The 24,326-nt window shown below is 35.7% G+C and overlaps 1 protein-coding gene across 1 annotated transcript; it reads left to right on the top strand.

The window, feature by feature from the left end:
• The first annotated feature begins 5,991 nt into the window (after positions 1–5,991).
• Positions 5,992–7,195, top strand: LOC121245078 (cell number regulator 2-like). The gene is made up of 4 exons (XM_041143364.1): positions 5,992–6,174; positions 6,267–6,338; positions 6,707–6,916; positions 7,045–7,195. The coding sequence occupies exons 1-4, from the start codon at positions 6,048–6,050 to the stop codon at positions 7,119–7,121; spliced, it is 486 nt and encodes a 161-aa protein (XP_040999298.1). The 5' UTR covers positions 5,992–6,047; the 3' UTR covers positions 7,122–7,195.
• Positions 7,196–24,326: the final 17,131 nt, after the last annotated feature.

The raw sequence follows: 24,326 nt of genomic DNA, 5'->3' as shown, positions 1-24,326 counted from the left end.
CGCCTTTTAAATTTTTATTTTTATTTTTATAATCTAACTTTGCGTTAAATGATCATACATTTTAAGCAATTTTATGGACCGGCTAACTATTTAGCATATACTTTCTCGTATCTAGTATGTATAATTGAAGATGATAACATATGAGACGAAAAACATCATTTCTTCGTTCAAGTATATATGAGAAAAGTACAAGAAAATAGCTAGGTATCCCTAGCTCTTCTAGCCATGGTAATGCTTATAACTTGTTGAGAAAGTCCGTGTCGAGCACCTTTGCAGATTACTTTCAATTAAAGTTAGCTAGTACGATTAATTGAATAATGGAAGAATTTGTAAACTCAGGCTGAGAAGCAAGCCCAATTTCTATAATTTTTTTTTTTCTTCTAGATTAATACGTATGAAAAGCTCTTTTAAGTTTTAACGAGGAATATTGGAAAGACTATGAGCCTAGAAATTTCTATGGTTGATTATAAGAGTTTTATTGGACTTGATAACTAGATTCAAATGTTTTAACGGATAAGTGGAAAATTGCCGAAAAATGTATGGGACAAATTATTTCTTTTAGAATTGAGTCGAGGTCTATTAATATTTGTTATTTATGGGACGAGTTGGTTTATTTTAGAAGTCGAGTCAAGGCCTGTTAGTATTGATTAAATTCTCGATCCGTGAAAAAATTCGGACAAGCGGAAAAGATTTTTGAACCGCTCTAACTGGCCCAGCCTTGCCCCCATTTCTTAATTCATATGTTACCCAAGATGTAAGCCCAAACACTTTGAAATGGGCCCAAAACCCAAGCCCGTGAAATCCCATGGACTAGTTTCCACACTACGCACGTTTTCATACCCATGCACGTCTCCCATGCACGTTTCCCTCCTTTTTTTTCTCCTCTAGGGTTTTCCAATCACCTGACATATATATATGTATGCACATGTATTTCTCTTATGCATATAGAAACTGTCCAAGGCTTATTGTTGCCGCTAACTGCTGCACAATCCCTATCTTGTTGCACCTCTACAAGCCATGCATCAGTCCCACTTTGTCGTGACCCAAAACCCTCCATCGCAGCACTTGGACAGGCCAAGAGAAAATAAACCAACCCACGACTCAGTCCCACGTTCAACACAGCCACAGCTGCACCATTCTTCGCGCCTACAATGTAGTTTTGCAATGTACCACCCATGGTTAGTAGAGGATGATCACCACCACGGGTAGCACCACGTGAGAGACCGAGCACACAGATCGCAAGGCAAGAAACTAACCACCAAGAGCCACTTCACAAATGCCAGCCATACCCCATTCTCTTTTAATCTCCTCAACCACCAGCTATTGCACAACCCCATTCTCTGTTTGCACCACACCAAAACAGAGAAAATATTTTTCCACCATGAGCCACAAACCAGCCACCCCACATCACCAGCCACCTCCAGGTCGTCGCCACTTGCACAGAAAGCATCGCCTAGAACTTCATGCCACTCCAAATACGTCGTTCTCCTCTCAGTAAGCCCATACCATAACCTTCCCCCACTGTCTTTGATCTCCATTCCTCTTTCCCTCAAGGTAGCTCTCTCTCTCTTTCTCTCTCTCATCATTTTCTCTCTTTCTCTCAATGCTAAGTCGCCACGTTGACCACCTTCGACCTCCGCCCAGCACTACCTATCGGGTATGTCCTACCATCTCGGTGAGTATAGACTCTTCTATATTACACAGTTTGGTTTGGGTGTCAATGAGTCATGCCTTCTAAATTCCAACCTTCCCAAAGAACCCATACATATTTATGGACAATGCCCAAAATACCCTTGTAAGTAGGCTGGTTATACCTTGGGCTCGGTTTTTAATTTACTCTGTGAAAGCTTTGGTTTAAGTATAAATATTATTATAGAATATAGTTAGGGATTTAAATCATATTACCTATTATTATATTATTTAGTATCAGAATTTATATAAATGAATTTCGGTATTAAGTGTTTAATTTTATTTTGAACGCTTTAGATATGATTAAGTCTCTTTTATTAAATAAAGTTTTGATGTTTACTGTAATAGATTTTGTTATAATTATGTAAAGTAAATATTAAGCTAGAGGGGTCTTTTCACATGAGCTTAGTGTTGATTCAGTAAATTGTTAGCCATGCAATTGGTTTTACAAAAAATCATTTAGAGTTTAAAGTATTAGACGGAGAAATTAAGTGGATATTTATGAATTTGGGAAGTGATGGTATTTTAAGGGTTACAAGAATTTTAGATTGTTAGAAAAAATAGATTATTTTAATATTTCAGGCTTAAATATCAAATACGTGTTTAACTAGAGATTTAAGTAAGTTATGTGTCTATTTTATAGGTGACGATTAATATTCGTTCGACACTACTGTGAAAAAATTCAAAAAAGTTAAGAAATCTAGGTAAGAGGGTTTCATATGCTAGACTTTGCATAAAATGAATGGACTGAGGTTGATTTTATGAAAAATGTGCATAATATGTTTTGAAAAGAAATGTGAAAACAATCTCAGTCATGTATTCTGTATTACTCATAAAACTTTGTATAAATTATTTCTTTTTGTCATGATTGTTGTATACATGAGCTTATTTTTGGCATTCTCTTTCTAAATTGTGTAAAAAAAATGAATATGAGATCTGAATCTGTTTTTTATATTGTGAAGATGATATGAATTTGTTCAGTACTCTGTTTTGATATGATGTGGTATCTGAGAAATTTTTAGCAAGACTTTCTGATATGATGTGGTATCTGAGAAACTTTTGTTCTGTTCCGTTACGGCCCTGCCACGAGTGATAATAGTGGTAAACGGCCCCGCCACGAGTTATAGTAGTGGTCTCTATTTGAGTGCACACCATTTGGTGACAGAGTGATTTATGTTTTACTAGGTTATCCGTAGAGGCACAACCCTACTACGGGGGTTAAACATGACATCGATTATGATATTATGTTCTGATATGAAGATGATAATGCTCAGTTATGATATGCCAAATGATACTTTTGAATAAGAATATTTCTAAACTTTTGTTCTAATATTTTTGATAACATGTTATGATTCTAAATTCTGAAGCTAAAAACGTTTTATTCAGTATTCTAAACTCTGTAAATATTCATATTTACATACTAGTATATATCATCTGCTTACTAAGTTGTTGATAACTCACCCCTTATTTCCACAATATTTTCAGATAATTTTGATGGTTCAGCCAAAAATCAAGAGTAGCGAACAAGAACAAGAGTAGATGATTGTAGAGGAATAAGTGTCATAGGATACAAGTAATTATTGGAGAGTTGTATTCAGTAGATACATTCTTTTATGTTGATTTGAGTATCTGAGACGTGGATATTTTGAATTTTTATGGAGACTTTAGTTTATTATGTTGAGGTATTTCTTTGGTGTCCTTGTGGAGGAACACCTATTTGGTTTTGAATGAGTGAATTTATATTTTATGGAATCTTAGGAGTATTTATAATTGTGTTATGAGAAATGACTTTAGATAACAAGAACTAACTCTCCAGACCTCCGAGAACGGAGCATTACAAAATTACTTGTTAATGTTTGAAGAAAATGATGTTTTCTTCTCCATTGTTGTAAATCTAACTAAAAGCATCGAATACTACCATTATATTTGCAGTGTGGAAGCACCACCCACTCCTTTTAAAAAAGTGAATAAATATGGGACTCATATGAAGATTAATTTTTTTAATGTTGAACCCCACTCTTTCTCAAAACGAGCAGACAATACTTGCATAACACACTACAACAAATTTCATTTTTAGAGACAGAATTTATTAGGGATGAAATTTAAATTTCATCCTTAAAAGTACTTATTTGGGACGAAATTTAAATTTCGTCTCAAAACATTGATGAGGTTCTCAAGGCGTTCGAACGGATAAATTTTGTCTCAAAATATGGATGCAAAAAGCCATATTTCTTGTAGTGAAAAAATATAAACTTTTAAAGAGTCATTCCATTTACAAGCCGGTGTGAACAACATACCATCCAATATCCTAGTATAGAGTACCTACACATTGCCGAATGATGTAAACCTTTGTGTCGTCATGTGCAATTGATTCATATGTGAATTTGCTTTTACTTTTTTGTCATCGTTTTCACAACAGTATCCTCCACATTGACTAATTATGAATACAATTTCTCATTTCTAACAAACATGCAATTTATAAGAAATATGAATTATGCATGTCATAGCTTATAAGAAGTCCCAAAGGGTACTACTGTACTGTTAAGGCATCAAGATCCTATACAATTTTATAAACAAACACTTGATACCATTCGAGAAAAGATAAACACATGAATTTTAAAGCATTAATCATGTCCGTGTACTTTATGTTGTTTATGCAATTAAGCACAATTTCTTTTGTTGCCTGTTTTTGTTTTTGATTCATATATATATATGAATAAGATGCATGCAAGGTAGTCGATGCATGCAATTTTGTACTTTCTGTTGTTGCGTTTTTTGTTTTTAATTCATGAGTAATATGCAAGGTAGTTGATGCAATTATGTTAGCAATTCAACAGTTGCACCATAAACAAAACAAAACAGAAGGGAAAGAGGAATTTAATTAGGCTTAGTTGACATGACAAAATTAATTCTATTCCTTAACATACCATACGCCAGGAATTATATATGGGTTGACTAAATTATTATCTTTTCATTATTGACTAATATTATTCCTATATATGTACAGCCTATCATGCAAGCATGTATTGATCAGATTTTCAACATTCTCTAGAGGCTAATTAAACATGCATTATTAATGGAAACCATTGACAAATATTATTTTGTATAAAGCAAGTTCAAGGTTTTGGTTGTAAATTAATTAGATCCTGATCTTCCCGCCAAATGCTTCATGGAACCCATTATTGACTAACATAAGCAATTAGTACTTCGATCTGTACGTTTCAACATCCACTTGTAGTTGTAATTTGAATCAGAGTTTCCCAATCTTAAATTGTAAGGTAAAAGAAACCGGCCAGGAAATTCATAATATATATACATATATATAAACATGTTAAGATATTTGATCATAAATGTTTATCTTCCCTTAATCAGCTCCTCAAAAGGAGAATCTGCCATGTTACTAGGATGATCATGAATGAACCTATGCCAAACATCCGCAGTCAGACATGCACAAAAGGAAGAACAAAAGCAGGTAGTATCCAGCCTTGCATTCTGCAGCAGTCAATGTTTAATTATTAATGCTAGTTACAGTCTTAGGTTCATGTACAAGTTTCGTGTACTCATTTTAGAAAAAAAAAATTAACAATATTTAAAAAAATAATTTTTTCGTGTTATTCTAAGATTTATCTACTTTTTTCAAAGAGAATGCGCGCAACATTTGTATACTCTACTATTGGAAATTATATCATTTCTCTTAATTATATATATTTATGTATATATACATCCATAACCAGTACTAATCTCAAACTAGCGGCCTCTGACAAAGTCGATCAATGTCAACCTACATTGACATGTTTGTCTTGATCAGAAAATGCATTACATGATAAAGGCTTTCAGTTAGCTATTATTGAATGAATAATATGGGATTCCAAATTCCACCCTAATAGTTTTGAAACTAAAGCTTATTTGATAATCAAATCAAACTCGAACAAATTGAATAGGGCATGCATGCAGATCATGATCAAACGGTTTATGAGTTCAACATACAATTAAACAAAACTCAAAGTCAAGTTTCAAAGCTGCAAGCTTATTGATCATGAGGCCAACTCAGGGTCAAGTTCTTGAGCTCATTATTAAAAAGAAACACCGGATATTCCAGCCTTGCATTTTTGGAATAGTCAATTTATAAGAGTACTACTTTAGAAACTTGATAAGTGAATAACAAGCCATCTAAAAAATTATAAATAAATAAATTAAACCAAAATAGATAATAATCATACGCCAACTTCTCACAAAAGTCAAGGCATGAACGTATCACTCAATCCACCATTGATTATATATGTACTACTCTTGTTGGTTCTCAATTGAAGATCCGGATCAGATATTCTTCCTCCTGGTGATATTAGCAGAGTGCTAAAATGTATCCCAATAATGCAGACCCGAAATCAGCTCCTCAAGCATTACCACCTCAACCATACGCTGCTCGACCTCATGTGGTGCAATGGTCGACCGGGCTTTGTGATTGCTTTGATGATCCCTCCAATTGTAAGGCCTTCTTCTTCTAATTAATATACATCCTTATTTTCTTTTGTTTCAATTAAGAAAACTAATGATCAATTCCTTCCATTTTGATTAAGGCTGTGTTACCTGCTGCTGTCCCTGCATCACCTTCGGCCGCATTGCTGAGATTGTGGATAGGGGACAAACAAGTAAATCCTATTGATAATCTTTCTATATATATATATACTGGAATACAGATATTTTCTAATTATCTGATCGAATTATGTAATTCAATTTCTGAGAGAAAACAAATGATCACGTAGTTCCTTAATTTAACATCACATATTACACGTACTGTGTCTAATTTTTGGTCAGTGTAAATTCAACATGATAAGCATTTAATGTTGTATCTCTATCTTTTGGCATTGGATCAATTGAAAAATAACTGATCTATATATATCAACTACATAACTATATATATATAATATAGTTCTTGAGTTGAAAGTTCCCATCTTGTTGAATAATTACATGTTTCTATTAGTTTGTTCTCTGATATGTGAAGAACTTGTACGTGCAGGTTGTGCCTGCGCGGGCTTAATCTATGCGGCACTTGCCTATATCGGGTGTGCATGTTTATACACATGCACATACAGAACAAAACTGAGAGCCGCGTATTCGTTGCAAGAAGATCCCTGTGCTGATTGCTGTGTGCATTTTTGGTGCACTCATTGCGCTCTTTGTCAAGAGTACCGCGAGCTTAAAAATGGTGGCTTCGACCCTGCCATAGGTACTATATATTATACAGCTAGCTTTATCAACTTTCTCGACAAAGAAACTGAAATCTCTGTTTTTTCTCAGATTTTAATTGGGTTTTTTTTCCCCCTGTTTTTTATGGTAATTGCATGTGTGTTGAAGGTTGGATGGCTAATGCTGAGAGAATGAATGGTGCCACCACGACGCCTCCATTTGTTGCGCCTGGCATGACTCGTTAAATATTAGGCGCGCTTTCACATGCATGTCGCGCAGTTATCTCCATTTGTCATGTTCATAAGCTCGTCATGATCATCAGCTGCTTGATTTTCTTTCATCATTTTCTCTTTATTTCTTGGTCGTGTCTAAAAGCTCGATCCTTGTGTGTGGTTTTTGCATATTAATTTGTATGCTTCATATTAAATGAAAAGTCAATGGTACGCTGCTACTGCACGGCCTTGACTTGACAATAAATGGCTCAAAAAATATAATGAATAAAAAATAAGTGTTTTCAATGGCAATGTATGGTATTAAAATTGACTTTTTACCTCTCTTTTTTTTTTATAATACAGATATGGATTTCAATGTAACGAGTATCTGCAAGAAAAACTGATATTTATAGCAAGTTATTTATGAAAAAAATAACTATTAATTATATATTAAGGGCTCACCTTTCTGGCCTCTTCGGTCGGTCTAACCAAAACACAAACTTTGTGCTCCACATTTTTATCACACATTATATATAATAAATCTATGATAATATTCCTACGCGCTTGCCCCCGACTTAATTAATTAATTCCTACATGCATAAGGCCAAATTGACAGGGTAGTTATATTATCACTACAAAAAATAACGGCTATTGCGGCGATTTCTTGTTTGTCAGAAATAAAATTGCCGCAATAAGGTAGTAATCTCGGCGATTTGTTTGTTGATGTGGCCTCCAAACCGAAACTTTTTGGAAATACCTTTTGCAACGATTTTATTCCAAATTGTAGTGGAAAAAAATGGCTAAAAAGGCATAAAACTTGTAGCGACAGACAATTTCGTTGGAATTGCATTTTTTAATGACAAGGGTGCCAAAATGCACAAAAATCACATTTGCCCCCCTCCCTGTCGCTTTGCTCCCGTAGACTCCCAAATCCCGAGTTCATGACCTTCTTCCCCAACTTCTTCTTCTTCATGTTCTCTCTACCCGCATATTAAGCAAAACCCAAAACTTTGCTACACAACTGTCTCTTCCACTGAAAATCACCACTAACAGCAAAGCTGCTCCACCGATTTGGCGACCATGGAAGCAAAACCCACTCATCGGCGTGCATGACTCGCTCTTCTGCCAATTCCAGTTCAAAAAGTGCAATTTTTTATATTCCCTAAGCTGTTGTTCGACATCAAGCAAGACCCTTTTTCCTGTAGTAGTGGGTTATCCAACTCACCTCCTCCCCGTCCTCTCCTCCACTCGGTTGGAGTCTATTACTATTGGCAAGATACTCTATTTTTTTAGTTTATGTTCTTAATGAAACCATTTAGGTCAAGTATTGGTACTTGAGCAAGTACTCTTTTGCCTACACCATGAATCATGATCGTGTTTATAGAATTGCGAATTCATTTTTGTTAATTATAATTTAGTAATTCATTTTATATATGTGTGTAAATTTTATTACAGAACTGATATTTGTAATTATAGAATGCACAACCATGACTACGCACTCCTTTTGAAAAAATTAAATAAATATGGGTTCCCCATGAAAACATTAATTTTTTAGTAGTAGACTCCACACTTTTTCAAAATGAGTGCATGGGCTTGCACAACCCATAATTGTATCTAGCATTTCTCAAATTATTAATGCAATACGTGAACAGTACAGTGCGCGTAAACTGCAAAACAAAAAATAAATCACGTATATTTGATTATCATGTTTTCCATCAACTACTAGTACTACTTTTCCAATCTATCCCTCCTCTGAGACCCAATTCTTAAGACTATATTATATCACCTACTTTCGTATAGCCTAATGGTCGATTATTTTTACAATGGATCGATCAATCAACTGCTTCAAATTAAATGATAACTAATTAGGCTGTGTTTGGTAAGTGAATTAGTAGTCTCAACTACTTCACTATTATTCACAAACTATTCACTTTTATTTTACTATTATTCATAGATCATCCAAAATCACCTCAACATCTAAACGTAATCTTAATTTGCTATTTAGTAGTCATATTACTAAAGAAGTTGCAAGTTAATTGTGATTTTCTTCGACTTAGCAATTTGTGTAGTCTTCTAGAATTTGATTCGTATATATTAAACTAGATTCTAGTTGGAAGTCAATCTTGATTCAATCCGTGTAATTATTTTCAACTAATGAGATCACTAATTTTTATATGATCAGCACTTGAACGTGGAAGATGCATGTCTTAATGACTTATATAATCAATACGATCAGCAAGATGAAGACTAATGGGGGTATCATAGATATATGCTTGAAAAGTGGGATGAGACACAAAATTCTCATCTCATTTCATCATTACAACTTTTTCAAAGTCTCACATAAAATATAATAAACAATCAACTTTTTCAAATCTCAAAACAATAATAATATTAAAAAGTAATATTTTAAACTTTCATCTAAAACCAAAATCTCACTATCCAAACCTACAAACTTGGTTTCCTCTTAATATATATATATATATATATATATATATATATATATATATATTATATATAACAGAAGTGAACAAACAAATGCAACGGATGTGCAGGATATATAAATCGCTGGGAATAATTCTATGCGGCGATTTTAGGCACCTATTGCGGCGAAAGTAAAAGTCTGGAAAAATCGATTTTCTTGTAGTGCCAATTAATAACTATTGATCTATATGTGTGTGTATATATATATATATATATATTATTGAATGCGTAAATAAATACTTTAACTTAGGTAAATAAATTCCTAACTTCGTGCAGTGTTAGAAGACAATCATCATGATCTTTATTATTAGGGTTAATTTCTTAATGGTGTAATTCATGATATATTTATTCTCGTTCAGATTTGATGCCTCAATATGTACGCCCCTATACTATTTTTTTAAGAAGAGATAACAATAGAATATTTGAATATATACTTTAAAAAAAAAAAAAAGGGTGAGACGCGTAGCCCTAATTGCACATCCATGCACATGGGTTGAAGCCAAGGCCTTCAGGGACACATGCCATTAGGCTAAAAGGCGATTGGTAAATCTTTACTCTAATAATTTGCCTACTTTTTGTAATTCTTGTAGGAGAAAATGATTGAGCTGACTGCTTCTGGACTCCTCAACTACCAAGGCCAAATAAGCTACTGCACCGTCAGAAATGCGCGCGACTCCTAACTTGCAAAGCTGAGATTAATGAAGGAACAGCCTTTACAGATCCTCCTACGTAACGAATTCTACCATTATCAGGCCAGGGAATTGAGCACAATCTCCTTCTTTCGACAATATACACTGGCTTATTAATGTTTGGATAACCAGTCCATTCCCAATATCAAATCAAAACCTAATAAGCAAAAGATGATAAGATCCCCTCTCATAGTTTGTTCAGCCAGTGTTGATAATGCTTGAAAATGTTAATTTGCTGGCTGATATGTGTGAATACGATCACTACATGAGTTCATGATGATTGAACATACAAATGAAGTGCTGAGGTTCAGAAAATATCATCTGTATGTTCTTACTCGAGCTAGGCTCCCAATAATGGCCGTGATCAGAGGCATAATAGTAAAACTCCTTGAACATTTATATAAACAATAAATGTTGTTAGCATGCTTTATATATAGGTTTATTTCTCTCTCAATTAGACCCTTAAATTTGAGCAAGAATTTGAGGATCTGATCTTTCTATTTCTTCCACTAATCAGTTTTTCTATGTTCCAATGAAACAAATATATCCAAAGAAAAGAAAGATGTTATGTTCTTCCATTTAATATCTTAATTCAACAAAGCAATAGATGGATGGAAAACTTAACTGATTTCATTAATTGATATTGAATTGTTTAAATACAGAGAATTCGAGATATCGCAGTCATTGAATTAATCAATAAAAAATAAATTCTGAACAAGTACGTAGTACTGGACTAATATCAAGATAATCATGTACGTAATAATATCATTGTTAGTCTGAACTGGTTTTAACGGCAGAATCTGTGGACCGATCTTTAGGAATCTTAAATTTATGGGAATCTAGCTGGAAATCGTTAGGATACCATAATGAAAGATGTTAATAATTTCTTCTTAATTTTTCTATTTGTAACGTACCTTGCAATATTGGTCTTCAACAGCTGACATGCGAAATTAGTTGAATGTAACCACCTCAAATTTCGATAAAATTATGAATAAATTATTATTAAAAAAAAACTAGTCGGTTTGATTCATATTTTTGCGTCTAATTTTTAAAAAAATTCTTCTCATCAGTCATTATTTACTAATATCTCACATCTCGCACCCTATAAAAAAATACATACACCCTATAAAAAATATCGCCACAAGTACTCTATGAAAAGCTATAAATATGAGGTATGATGTGTGATGTGGACAATGACTAATTTGTAATAAAACTCTACTTTCAAAATCTATATTCTTTAAAAGTTGCAAACCTGACGTGGCGGGCAAAGTCAGTTCAATAATCAATATTTGCATACCTAATCTTTTGTCCTCGAGTTTCATAATATTCGATATTTTTTCATCGTTCGTCTTTATGTAGTGCCATACAAAAATACTATCTATATTTATAATTTTACTTACATAACTATACATGCATATTGATGTGTCAACTATATATTAAAAAATATTGAAAATTTTATAATCTAAAATTTGAGATTCAAATTAGAAAAAAATAAAAACACTGATAAAATAAGACTACCACTCAGTATATATAATATTGTACCTTGTAAAGTTGTTAGTACGTATATTAGATAATATTTCCTCCATCTTCCTGCAATCTTTGTTTACAGTACAATCCTCTTCTTTTTTTCCCTTTTTCAAGAGCCATGACAATCTAATTGCAAAAGGAATTGGTTTTTTTTAATTGTTTTGAAAATAAAAAGCAGAATAAAACATGATATATATGAGAATTTAGTTTTTTAAATGTAGATAATTTTTTTTTTTTTATAACAACGGATCTCATTTCATTCATTAAAGGAGGACATACAAAGTTGACTTAAACAACAAACCAATTACAAATGTTAGTAGTTTCCCCGTACACTTTCGTGACTGACATGGTCTAGTCCAGACGGTAAATCTCTAAAGACCGAAATCTAAGAGATAGCACAACTCTGTCCACGACAAAATTTTCAATAACCAAGTAACAAAACTCCATACCCAACTAATCAGAGTATGGAGAAACCAAGCCCATCATCAATGCCTAAGCGGAGGGGGGACAACACCCTTCGAACCTAAGTCCAAAGGCACAACGTTTTTGGGTTTTTTGTTTTCTTCAAGATAAAGACAGGACATAAAATAAACTACATTCTGAAAACACTGTAAAAAGGAAAAACCAGTGCACAAAAAGGCTGCAGGAGGAAAAATCGTCGGTCGATCTTGGGAGATCCAGAGTCACCAGTTCGGGAGCAGCCGAGGGTTGCAATGGCGGAGAGCTCCTTGGTGGCACGTGAGGGCCACACGTCAACGAGCTCCAGATTTTTCGTTCCCCGCGTGCGGGCTACGCTCCACTCCGGTTGGGTCTGCATTTGGTGGTTATGTAGATCGGTGGCTGGGCAACCTCCTGGTGGGGCACGTGTTGCCTATTGGGTGCCGAAAATTCACGATTGGCGATTCTCCCTTTATTTGGTCTGAAAAAAATAATAAAAAAACAAAACCTAAATACTACACAAAAAGAAAACAGAGAGGAGGAGGGAAGGAGCCTAAGCACCCATCCCCTCGAGCCAATTCTGAAATTTGGGGGAGTTTAGCGAGAAGGGAGAGGGTTTAGAGAGAGAAGCGGGGGACTTCTCGAGTATTGTTTATCCATCTTTAATGTAGATAACTAACCTTTAAAAAACACTGAGAGGGAGACCGGTTTAAATAATTAGTGTATGTAGCGTCAGCACTCTTTCTTTATCCATCAGTTTTCTATGCAGGCCGTTTTAAGGCTTCTTTCTTCGGAAATTCTCGGTTGGAGAGAGATCACCAAGAGATGCATTATATTTTGTACAAAGAAAGACATACATACATATATATATATACATATATGTATATAATCATGAACATGATGAATCTTAAACCAAATACGCGTCATGACGAATCTAAGATGGCAATCACCTCAATCGAAAAGATGAGAATCAAGCACCGGAACTATAGGGCCAAAATAAATATTCTGTGCGTTCATAAACAGTACACAAATCAAGCCATCAAGTGATACATAAAAAGGGCAAGGCCAAAGAAACACTCAAAACAAGTATCTTTCGCACAATATAATCGCTCCGGGACGAGGTTTGATCTATCTCATGTCTCTGTATTTTGTCACGTTGTTCTATATGAGTTCTCTAGCTAGGAAGCTCTAAGAACGTAGAGGCACCATTAAAACAAAGTGTATTAATCTAGCTAGCTGTATTACTAGTGGACGAACTTGGAGACAAAAATAACGAGGAAGGAAAGGGCATAGACAGGCCATGCAGGTCATAAGTTTGAGGTACAGAGGAAAGTGGATGGTAATGGCTACTTAAGAAAAAAGCCGTATAAACTGCAAAGAAAATACCAACTCCATATAGCACTCGGACTAGCTATAACCAGGAACTTAGAATTGATGAAGTGCCAAACAAAGAAGGAAGCAAAGCATAATGAGATTGTGAAAGAGAAGAGGTGGAAGGTGGGAGGGTAGTTGTATTAATTTGGGGTGAAGTTGGGGGGATAAGAGAGCTACCCCAATTGCAGAAGATAAGCAAAAGGCCACTATTACCCAATCCATGTTGATCTCGTTCCCTATTTCCTGACCAAATACTGTTTGAACTGCTGCGCCTGCTTTTTCCGGTGCTTCTGCCGGTGCTTCTGTGTCAATAGGTGGTGCGGGTGGCAGCGGTGGTCGGGGCTGAAATATCTGAGAAAGTAGAAGCGATTGTGTGTAAATCCAGTGGAAAAACTCTTGTAAACGGCGACGTGTAATAGTCATTTTTGGTATTAATGGTTTCGAAAGGGACTTAATATATAGGTAGTAGATACATGTTGATTAGATTACTCATAATTGCCTTTTGCCTTTAGTTTTGAATGCATGCGCTTAGAGTCTACGTCGACCGTATATAAGCAATGTCATCGTTTCATGAGTTATCTCGTGGGATTTAATAATCCAGATGGATGTATCTAGTGATCTTGGGAATGAATTAAGTACTGATCTTCGACACGGTCATGAACAAATTACGATCATCTGGATTATTAATTTACAAGAGATCATAGCTGTAACACCAGGCCCAATACGAAGCTTGCAAGCGATATTTTTTTTTTTTTTTTTTTATGGATGAAAGGCCCACTTGGTTTTTAACGAGTGAATTTAGGATGAGGCTTCAGGCCTAAAAGTTTATTATGATGGAATATGGACTTGTCTTGAGTTTGGTAGTTGGGTTAAATGCAATTAATATCGCATGGACCAAGTGAATTTTATTTTAGTTGGTATTGAGTCCGACCAAGTTATGGAATTAATTAAACTAGTTTGGAATGTGAGGCGAGGCCTATTTGTATTTATAAAAAATACTCGACCCATGAGATAAATGACAGATAAGCTAGGTATATTTTGTTCGGCCCAATTTATGTTTTGCAATATCCAAGTTGTGGCCCAAATATTTTCTTATGGGCCCGAAAAGCCAAGCTGTGAGGAACCCACACCATGCACGTTCTACCTCTCATTTTTCTCCTCTGGGGTTTTCCAAACACCTAACCTATTAATATATATATTTATATATTTACGCACATGTATTTCTCTTCAGAGAGAAACTACCCAAGGCTTGTTGTTGCCGCCAGCCATTGCACGAAACACTAGCCTCCATGCACGCCCAGCGAGTCACCCGAATTGTTACACACCCCAAGCTGGCAGCACACGTACCAGTCACCAACGACGATTCTGCAGCACTTAGAGTACTGAAGCCACCCCGTTGATGCTGTCAATTTTCTTTGCCACTGCAACACCACCAAAGTGCCAAAAACAACTACCTGCATAGTGAACCGAAACTTTTTTGTTTTGGGTTCGAAAAATAGAGCAATTGGTTGCTCCTCCAAGCACAACAGTTTTGCACTACCAACCCTTTCGGACATCTCCTCCACGGTGCAAAGGGAACACACTTTCCAGCATTTCAGCCACCCTAGCCACCACTCACTCTCGTCGTGCCGCCGTCGATAGTCACCCAAGTCGTCGCCGCACATAACTCTCTTGATAAGGAGCTCTTTATCTCCCTCACGGTGCTCTCATATGTCTCTCTCTCTCTCACTCGTCTCTTTTTCCCTCAGTACGAGACCGTTGGGACAAGATCCTTCTTCGCCGCAACGCACGCAACTCCACCCTTCTCAATGAGTATACCACGCCACTGCCTCGCCAATTGTTGCACTACGTAATACATGAAAACGTTTTTCTTATAACTAAGTGTTACAGAGGCTACCGTAAATTTAGTTTTACATATTATTTTGATATGAAATTACAATATTGCCCTTATTATTAGATGGTTTCAATTTGGAATTATGTTTATATTAAATCTGTTTTTACGTGGCCTTTGTGGGAAGTATAAGAAATTGTACATAAAATAAATAGAATTTTTAAATTGTACTATTGGTAGCAAATTATTTTTATAGTATGCTTGTAATTTTATTTTGAACATTTTAAATATGATTAAAGCTATTTTTTTTATTTAACAAAATTTTTACCAATACTTATCTTTAGTGTTGATTGATATAAAGGAAATTTAGAGAATGAATTAAGGGAGAATATAAGGTTATGGGGATTTTTTAGGTATTGACAAATTAAAATAGATATTTTAGAAGCTCAGGCTTAAATGGTTTAAATTTGTGATTGATTGGAAATTTACGAATTACGTGATTATTTTATAGGTGACGATTTATAGTTGACTCAATATTTTTTTGAGAAAATTTCTAAAAACTAAGAAGTCTAGGTAAGCGGGATTACTATACTAGACTTTGTATAAAATAAAATGACCTGAGATCAATTTTGAAAAATATGTATGTTTTGTTATGAAAATAAATTTGAAACGACCTCAATTATTTGTCCTGCATTACTCATGAAATTCTATATAAGAATAAGGTATTTTTCTGGCATGACTGGTGTAGACATGAGCTTATTTTTTACATTCTGTTATTGAACTGAAAAAAAATGAGCAAATTTGAAAATTTGGTAAATTTTGCATGTGATGTGAAGACGTTATGAATCCGTTTTAGAAAATGTGAAATGATCTGAATTTCAGTACTCTAGTTTGATATGATGTGGCATCTGAAAAACCTTTGGCATGACATTCTGATTCTGTTCTGACTCTGATTCTGATTCTGTTTTGCTCTGATATGTGCCCTTGTCACAGGATATAATAGTGACCTCTGACCCTATCACGGGATATAATAGTAACATCTGACCTTGTCACAAGATATAATAGTGACCTCTGGTCTGTCATGGGATACCCTCTGGTCCTACCACAGGATACAATAGTGGTCTCTGCTTTGAGTGCAATCGCTTTGATAACATGGTGATTTATGTTTTGCTTGGCTTTTCGCAGAATGCACAACCCTACCACAGGGATTAAACATAGCTTCTGTTCTGATATGATGCTCTGATATGATATGATAAGATGAAAATGTTCAGTCATATTGTTCCAAATGAGTCTTTGAATATAAAAAACTGGTTTCTAAATATGAAATATTTGAAATGTCGCTCTGATTTTCTGATAATATGTATTTTTTTGAGATTTGCATTTTGAAATCGAAATATTTTGTTTCTACATTCTGAACTCTATGAAAATGCTCATGTTTATATACTAGCATATGTTCCCTGCGCTTATTGAATTGTTAATAACTCACTCTTTATCTCTAAATATTCATACAATATTACCGTTATTTTTGTGAATATCAGGAGTTGTTTTATGGGTCATTATATTATAAAAGCTAGAATATTGAACAAGCCAGGAATTATATATCTACTCTTTTTAATTTAATCGCAAATCCGTTTCTGATATTCCTAATATTATTTAACACATTAACTATTATACAATGTTCTCCTAAAATATTTAGAATTCAATTGGAAAAAGTTTAGCGATAGCTTATAAAAATTTTCCAGCGCCAGATATGGATAAGTACAAATCTAGCACTTGGGTACTGACCACATTTGGCGCGAGCCATGCTAGATTTGGTGCGGGGCATAATCCAACTAGATTACAATTTTGGCTGGTTTTAATGCGTGTAATTTAGTGCAGGTCAGTAGAAAGATGACGAGTTTACTTTCTATTGAAGCCCTCGTGATATACTTTGGATATTGAAAATATTTCAGGGGATTTTTAAAATATTTTATTATTTTTCACATACTTTTCATTACTATTCACTATTTTTTAATATTATATCATTATTTTTTTATTACTATTCACAGAATACCTGAAAATACCTCGTTACCTAAACGCAAAATTCAAATGAAATTAGTTTAACCCTTTCTATCCAAGTAGACATCTCAAAATAAGGAATATTATTTATCCAATAAATCGATCTTATTAGTTTAGATCATTCCCATATATCTAGCCAGGATGAATATTGATCAATATCACATGTAGATGAAATACATATATTAAGGCTGCTTACTTACCCATACAAGAAATATTTAAATGATGGAGACCAAGGCAAACTATCGACAAAGTTAGAAAAATATGGTAGTTTAGGCTTTAGCTAATATATATACAATTGTTCTCACATGCTCTCAAATACTTCTTTTTTAAATATTACTCAAATACAGAACAATTTTTAATTTAAAATTTTTAATTTTTTTATCTAATTATTACAATTTTTCTAACTTACAAACAAATTACAAAAAATACAAAATTTTCAAAATTTAAAATAAAAATAATATTAAGAAATTATTTTCAAACAAATTTCAAGTTAATTTTTAATTTTATAATATTTTTATTCAATTTTTTTCTCATTTTTTAAAATATAATAAAATATTTTAACTCAAACTATTTTACGTATTATTTTATTATAAAAAATTATTCTCATCAGTAACTATTCACCGCTCTCCGTTATATAAAAAACACCCCACAAATATTTTAAAATATTCTTAATAGCTAAATCGAGCCGTCAGTGGACGAACTTGGAGATGAAAATAACCAGGAAGGAAAGTGCATAGACGAGCAAGGTCGTAAGGTTTGAGGTACAAGGGAAAGTGGATGGTAATGGCTATTAAAAAAGCCATAACTGCAAAGAAGATGCCAACTCCATAGAGAACTCTGTCTAAAACCAGGAACTTGGAATTGATGAAGTGTCTGACAAAGAAGGAAGCAAAGCATAATGAGATTGTGAAAGAGAAGAAGTGGGAGGTGGGAGAGTGGTTGTAGTTGGGGTACTGAAGTTGGGGGGATGAGAGAGCTACCCCAATTGCAGAAGATAAGCAAAAGGACACTAAGATGGAAGCCCAATCCATATTAGGGTTTCCTACTTCCAGACCAAGTACTGGCTGATCAGCAACTGTTGCAGCGGCTTCTATGTCAACGGCTGGAGGAGGTCGCTGCGGCTGTTGGGGGTGAATTAATCTCTGAAAAGTTAGGAGTGGTTGCGTGTAAATCCAGTGAAAAAAAAACTCTGGGAAGCCATGTATTATGGTCATTTTTGGGGATCGCTAATATGGAGGCTGGAGCTGCTGGGATTATTCCTGAGGGGTTGCACTTTCTTTTCTCGTGTCATGGGCACTTGCTCAGAGGGAGAAAAATAGCTTGTTAAATAGTACTCGAGAACGACGATCAAATTAGAAGGACCAGAGTTTTGTCGGTCTGGGTTAATGCTTTGCTCAATGTTAGGTTCGCGAACGAAGGCAAAATAATTTATAAGAAAAACTCTACTTGCACCCGGGACGGGGAACACGCCGCGTACCCGGGTGCCAAATCATCATTATTTAAACGGTGTGTATCATAAGTTAAACGCACGTTTTGAATTATTTACATGGGGTGCCAGTGGGAGTTGCCCAGAAGGCTAGTAAAACCGAGAAAAACTCGAACTGCCATTTTTGTTATGAACAACCTCGATGCTGTTAGAAAGAATTATGCTTTTCCTCAATCTGCAAGGGCGTTTTCCAGTTTGCAAGCTACGAAAAATGAGTTTAGTGACCATTTTAAGAGTTGAGTGTTGCTAAAGTAGAGATGAGCGGTTTAGATGATATGCTTTCTATTTTCCAAGTGGCTTCTGCTTGTAACCATGTTTCTGCTCAAAGACGAAAGAAGAAAGACGAAGGACGTGCTGCCAGACGGCAGAAGCTTATGCTCAAACAACCTGCCCCACGGCCGTGCTGCCAGACGAAAGACGAAGGGACTAAAACAGAGCATACCCACAACAAAAAAGCTTAGATGCATAAAACAGAAAAAAAAAAAAAAAAAAAAAAATCGCTCAGGCCATGGAAGACAGCAGGAACACGATGAAGAAAAATCAAGAAAAAAAAATTGCTCAGGCCATGGGTACGACCCACATGAATCCCTTTCATTGTTCAACTGGGTGCTGCTCCTCTAGTGAACCAACGCGTGGATCTATGTAAACCATCTTCCTGGCACTATGATAAACCCAAACATTGACCAGGAGTTCCAATACACGACAGTAACAATGCCTTTTCTGTTTTGATAATTAAACAAACAAAAGTTAGGGCAATAAAGCTCCCACTAGGACCTGAAAATCAACCAAAAAAGCTTTGATTCCTTCTATGGGGTGCCAAAGATCAAGAAAAATATAAAAAAAAAAATGCATAAAACAGACGGCACTCACTTGATGCACGTTGGTCAGATAGCGATGGAAGATAACACGAAGACGATGAAGAACGACGAAGACGGGGACCTGCTTTACTTTTCTTAGAGCGCAAAATGTTTCTTCTTGCACACGATGAAGACAGGGACCTGCTAAATCTCTTTCCGTCGTTTTGTTTGATCGCACTGATCTTTTTAGGCGTCAAAGAATCGCTATACTAGTATTGATTATTGAGGTTGTGGTGAGGAAGAGGTGGGATCTGCTCGATGGAGGTGGCTTAGTAAACTTTGTTGGGTGCAGAAGCCGAAGGCTTCTCTTTTTCTTGGCTTTAAAGGGGCTCTTCTGAAGCGAGCGTGGCCGGTCCTGGCCCGACCCAAAAGAGTAATAACCTTCTTGAACTTCGAAACGGCGACGTCCGCCACGGCCTTGCAGTCCATCTCCATTTCCAACGAAGGTTTTGAACTAGAGGAAGACGATGATTGGTATTGCTGTTGCTGCTGACTCTGCTGGGAAAGCAATCTGATTAGCTTTTCGACGCTCTCGAGCCCAGACGCCGCTTCCTGCATAGCGTTCTCTTCCATTTTCGCCCGAAAATCGCTGCTGCTGCTATTGTTGTTCCTATACTCCATGAACTTCACGGCTATCTCTCAGAACCATCAAAGACAGAGAATGAAAGAGAAAAAGGGTAATAGGGAACAAGAAGAGCTAATAAAATGAAAGGTGGGTCTCTGTCTGAAATCGATTTTTTTTTTTTTTATTAATATCGGCTGACGTGACTCGTCAGCCGATTCCGCGAATGGTACCCCACGGCGGGTACCTGTAGCAAAACTAGAATTATTTTAGATGCAGTCAATAACAATAATAATAATAATAGAATTATTTTAGATGCAGTCTCCGACTCTCCCCTCCCGTTCAGGCTTTCGTGCGAGGAAGTGAAACGGTTTTGTCGGTTTGGGTTTTTTTGGTGTCCTTTTTGTCGGTCTGGGTTTTTTTGGTGTCCATTTTCGGTTTCCTTTTTAGTGATGGAAATGTCAATTTGTCAAACATGTCTGCATTTTTTAGTCCCAAATCCAGGCTTCCAACGCAATCGTTCGCGTCTGTCTTCCGCTCCACTTGTGTCATCATAGATGATATGAGATTTTTTAGATACGTATAAACAATACTGAGATATGTAAAGTTAAGATGAAATGAGATTAATTTTAAAAATATATGTATTTGCTTATAGAGATAAAATGAAAATATTTTTTTGCTTTTTTATAGTATTTGATAGATTGGGACCTAGCAAGAGCCATGAAGCATTGTCTCGTTGAAATGGATAATATTTTAATGAAAACCCCATGTGATAGTGCTGTCGAATTTGCATCCATACAGGGGCGTTCACACCAAAGTTTTGAATGCCATATTGGATGTTGTACTAGTCAAGATAGTGGAACGAAATATTTTAATATCAGTATTATTTCGAGATAATCGATATATGAATAAATTATATATATAAATTATATTAAAAAATAATAGTTTATATATAAATAAATTATATATAAATACATATATATAAATTATAAATAACCTATTCTAAATTGTGGGTCAAAAAATAACTTGAAATTTGAAAAAATGAAAAAAAAAAATTTAAGGCCATAATGTCGGCCGGTACGAGCCGAAATACAGGCCGGTATAAGTAAAAATATCGGTAGGTACGAAATATAGGCAATACCTATACCGGACCAGTGGTCGGTACGGCATATACCAGCCATACCGACCGGTACGGTAAGGTATTTAAAAGAGTGGTTCAGACCAAACCATTTCTTTTCTATTCCTTCCTTCTATTTCATAGGCATATCCAAGCATCCCACGCATATTTCACCTACTTGCACCAAGTAAGTGCAATTTTCTTTTCTTTTCAACAAATATTTTGCAAACCCTTTTAAACATTTGTAAAAAGAAAAAAAAAGTAATTAAATTCACAAACTCATTAAAATCACAAAGAATTCAGTCTAAAATCACAATGGATCTACCATTTCTCATTAGTATTCTATATAACTTTGCTTTTGATTACACACGTTATTGAGATTATAACGTGCATTTAATATATTTGTCATTCCAAAATCAAGTAGTGTCATGAAATATCGTGCAATTGAAAGCACCAATCGTAGCAATATTAATAACAAGGGGATGTATGAAATACATATAGGAAAAATAACAAACTACACCATTACAACAAAAACTTCTTTTTTACAAATATGTTGAGTTTTTAATTATACCATCAATGGCCACCCCTAGCTTCCCATATAGAAATGACAATCTCATCTCTTATTGCAGTCATAGCTTAGCTTCCTTTAGTCGTCATGTACACATTACGAGATGAGGATGCCCCATCAGCAACCTCACGATCAATAACAAGGAGTTGCACCCTGCTGCAACTCTGAAATAGCCAGTCATCAGGAGTCACCATTCTAATGAAGTTATGTTGCGCACAACAAGCTATAATAATGAGTCATTGCCTCCCAACAGAATATGCAGGCATTAACTTCAAATTTTAAATCGTTCTTTTAAGACACAAAAAGTATGTTATATGATATTACGAACTGTTGAATGGTGGTAATTAAAATCATTTTTATACCCCCGGAATCGATGCTGGTTGTGACGAATGACGATCGCTCATGTGGTATCGTTCTCTTGGATAGGGGGCAAAAATCCCTTAGTGCATCGGAAAGCAAGATCCACAAGATAAAATTGACCTGAGAGATCCATTTAAATCCAAAGCACACAATTAAATATTTATAAAGGAAAAAACAAATCACTTCCAAGGGTAAATGTTGGAAAAGGAAAAAAACATAAGATGTTTACCCTCGGGCAGCCATGGAAAATGGGCAGATGAATCACTGCACGCATGGTGGAAGACACGAGCGTCATGCGCTGATCCCTCTTATCCAGTATATACAAATGTAAACTTCATATCCAAATCAACTATACACACTGTACATTTTGGGTAATTCGCCTCAACCATTTCAATATGCCTCACGTACCTCAACTGGTACGATCGCCTCCATCATGGTGTCATCCATCGTACCAATGTATCCCTATCAAGTCAGAAATAAAATTGTCAATAAACAACTACCTTAGATGAAGATAAGTCCAATTTTATTTTGGACTTAATAAGTTTGAATTCGATTTCTTACCCGAAACCAACGAAAATTTTGGTGGTTGCTTGAGATATAGGGGTGCACGCTGTCTCTATGTGTTGGTACAATCAAATGTCTCTAAGCTCACATAGTGCTTCCATCACCCTTCTCACATGTTTATTAATTGTTCGTGATGAATGTTGATGAAACTTGTCCTCAACAATGCGCTGGGCATGTGCGTGGCCCACAAGCACGCAAAACATAGCCAAAGATTCATCCACCATCACTAATCTCCTACAATCACGCAACAAGTGATTGGTATGTAATAATGCGTATAATGCGCGGAATGTGGTTACCTCCATGCGGAACATCTCCTTACAATTATTGGGATGTCTAGTCAAAATTTGTATAATATATTGATCTCCGTGGAGGCCTATATTATATTGTGGCATTGGGTGATTCCTTCCCCTATCGGGAGGAGGGGACCCTAATTAGATTAAGGATATCTATTGGCTCCATGGGATCAGACATATCATCACTATCACTTCCTTCAATCCAAATATTGTTGTAAGGGGATTTTCCTCGCTGCTTAAGGCCTGATGGGCTCTGGCCCAGAACCCGACCCGAGGGCTCTCATATCCTTGTAGGGAACAGAACGTCTACCAAAAAGGAGCGCTAAATAGTCGACAAGACATATCAGCCTGACACTCTACATCCAACTTAAGAACCTAGGGACTTGCACGAAGCATAACGGGAAACACGGAAGTGCCTCATTCCATCGGCATCAGATCATCTATGGCTCGTATAGATCAGACACGGGGCTAGAGAACCACGTCGTATTGATGGCACTGCTGCTAAGTTACACGCCACATTTATGGAGGCAACGCAGAACCACGCTACATTAAAGAACGTCTGACGGCAAATCTAGAAAATAAGGCACAAACTTTGTGGAAAAGAAGACTATTTGCACCCTCCCCCAGACCACGGTATATATAGCCAGCCCCAAGTACCAAAAAACTCTCTAATCTCTAGATTCATTTACTTATTTACAAATTTCTAAGAATATTTACTAACTTTGGCATTAGAGGTTACCCAGCCCCCAGGCTGCCCTCTCCACGTCACACTCTTCTCCATCTTTTGTAGGCCCGTTATTGAAGACCTGAATTGTCAGAGCTTGGCCCAAAAGTGTGCGAAATACGACGTTAACAATGGCATCGTATGTGGGATTCTGATAGAACTTGAATGTATTTCGTGTGCCTGAGATAGCCCGTTCCAGAAAACTTAGGAACTTTCCAAAGCTACCGGAGACATGGAAGTAAACCAAACAGAGAGCCAAGTATGAGAGAGTGAGAGGGTCAAAATGGGAGGAGGAATGCATCCGACGGA

This window comes from Juglans microcarpa x Juglans regia, chromosome 8S, assembly GCF_004785595.1.
Source record: "Juglans microcarpa x Juglans regia isolate MS1-56 chromosome 8S, Jm3101_v1.0, whole genome shotgun sequence".
In the NCBI taxonomy this organism is placed as follows: domain Eukaryota; kingdom Viridiplantae; phylum Streptophyta; class Magnoliopsida; order Fagales; family Juglandaceae; genus Juglans; species Juglans microcarpa x Juglans regia.
This window is presented reverse-complemented; position numbering and strand designations above follow the sequence as displayed.

What these genes read in the sequence shown, in the direction of transcription:
- LOC121245078 (XM_041143364.1), top strand. Translation starts at nt 6,048, where the DNA reads ATGTATCCCAATAATGCAGACCCGAAATCAGCTCCTCAAGCATTACCA. An exon ending in CTTTGATGATCCCTCCAATT is followed by an intron (nt 6,175 to 6,266) that starts GTAAGGCCTTCT and finishes ATTTTGATTAAG; the next exon opens with GCTGTGTTACCTGCTGCTGT. An exon ending in TGGCTTCGACCCTGCCATAG is followed by an intron (nt 6,917 to 7,044) that starts GTACTATATATT and finishes TGTGTGTTGAAG; the next exon opens with GTTGGATGGCTAATGCTGAG.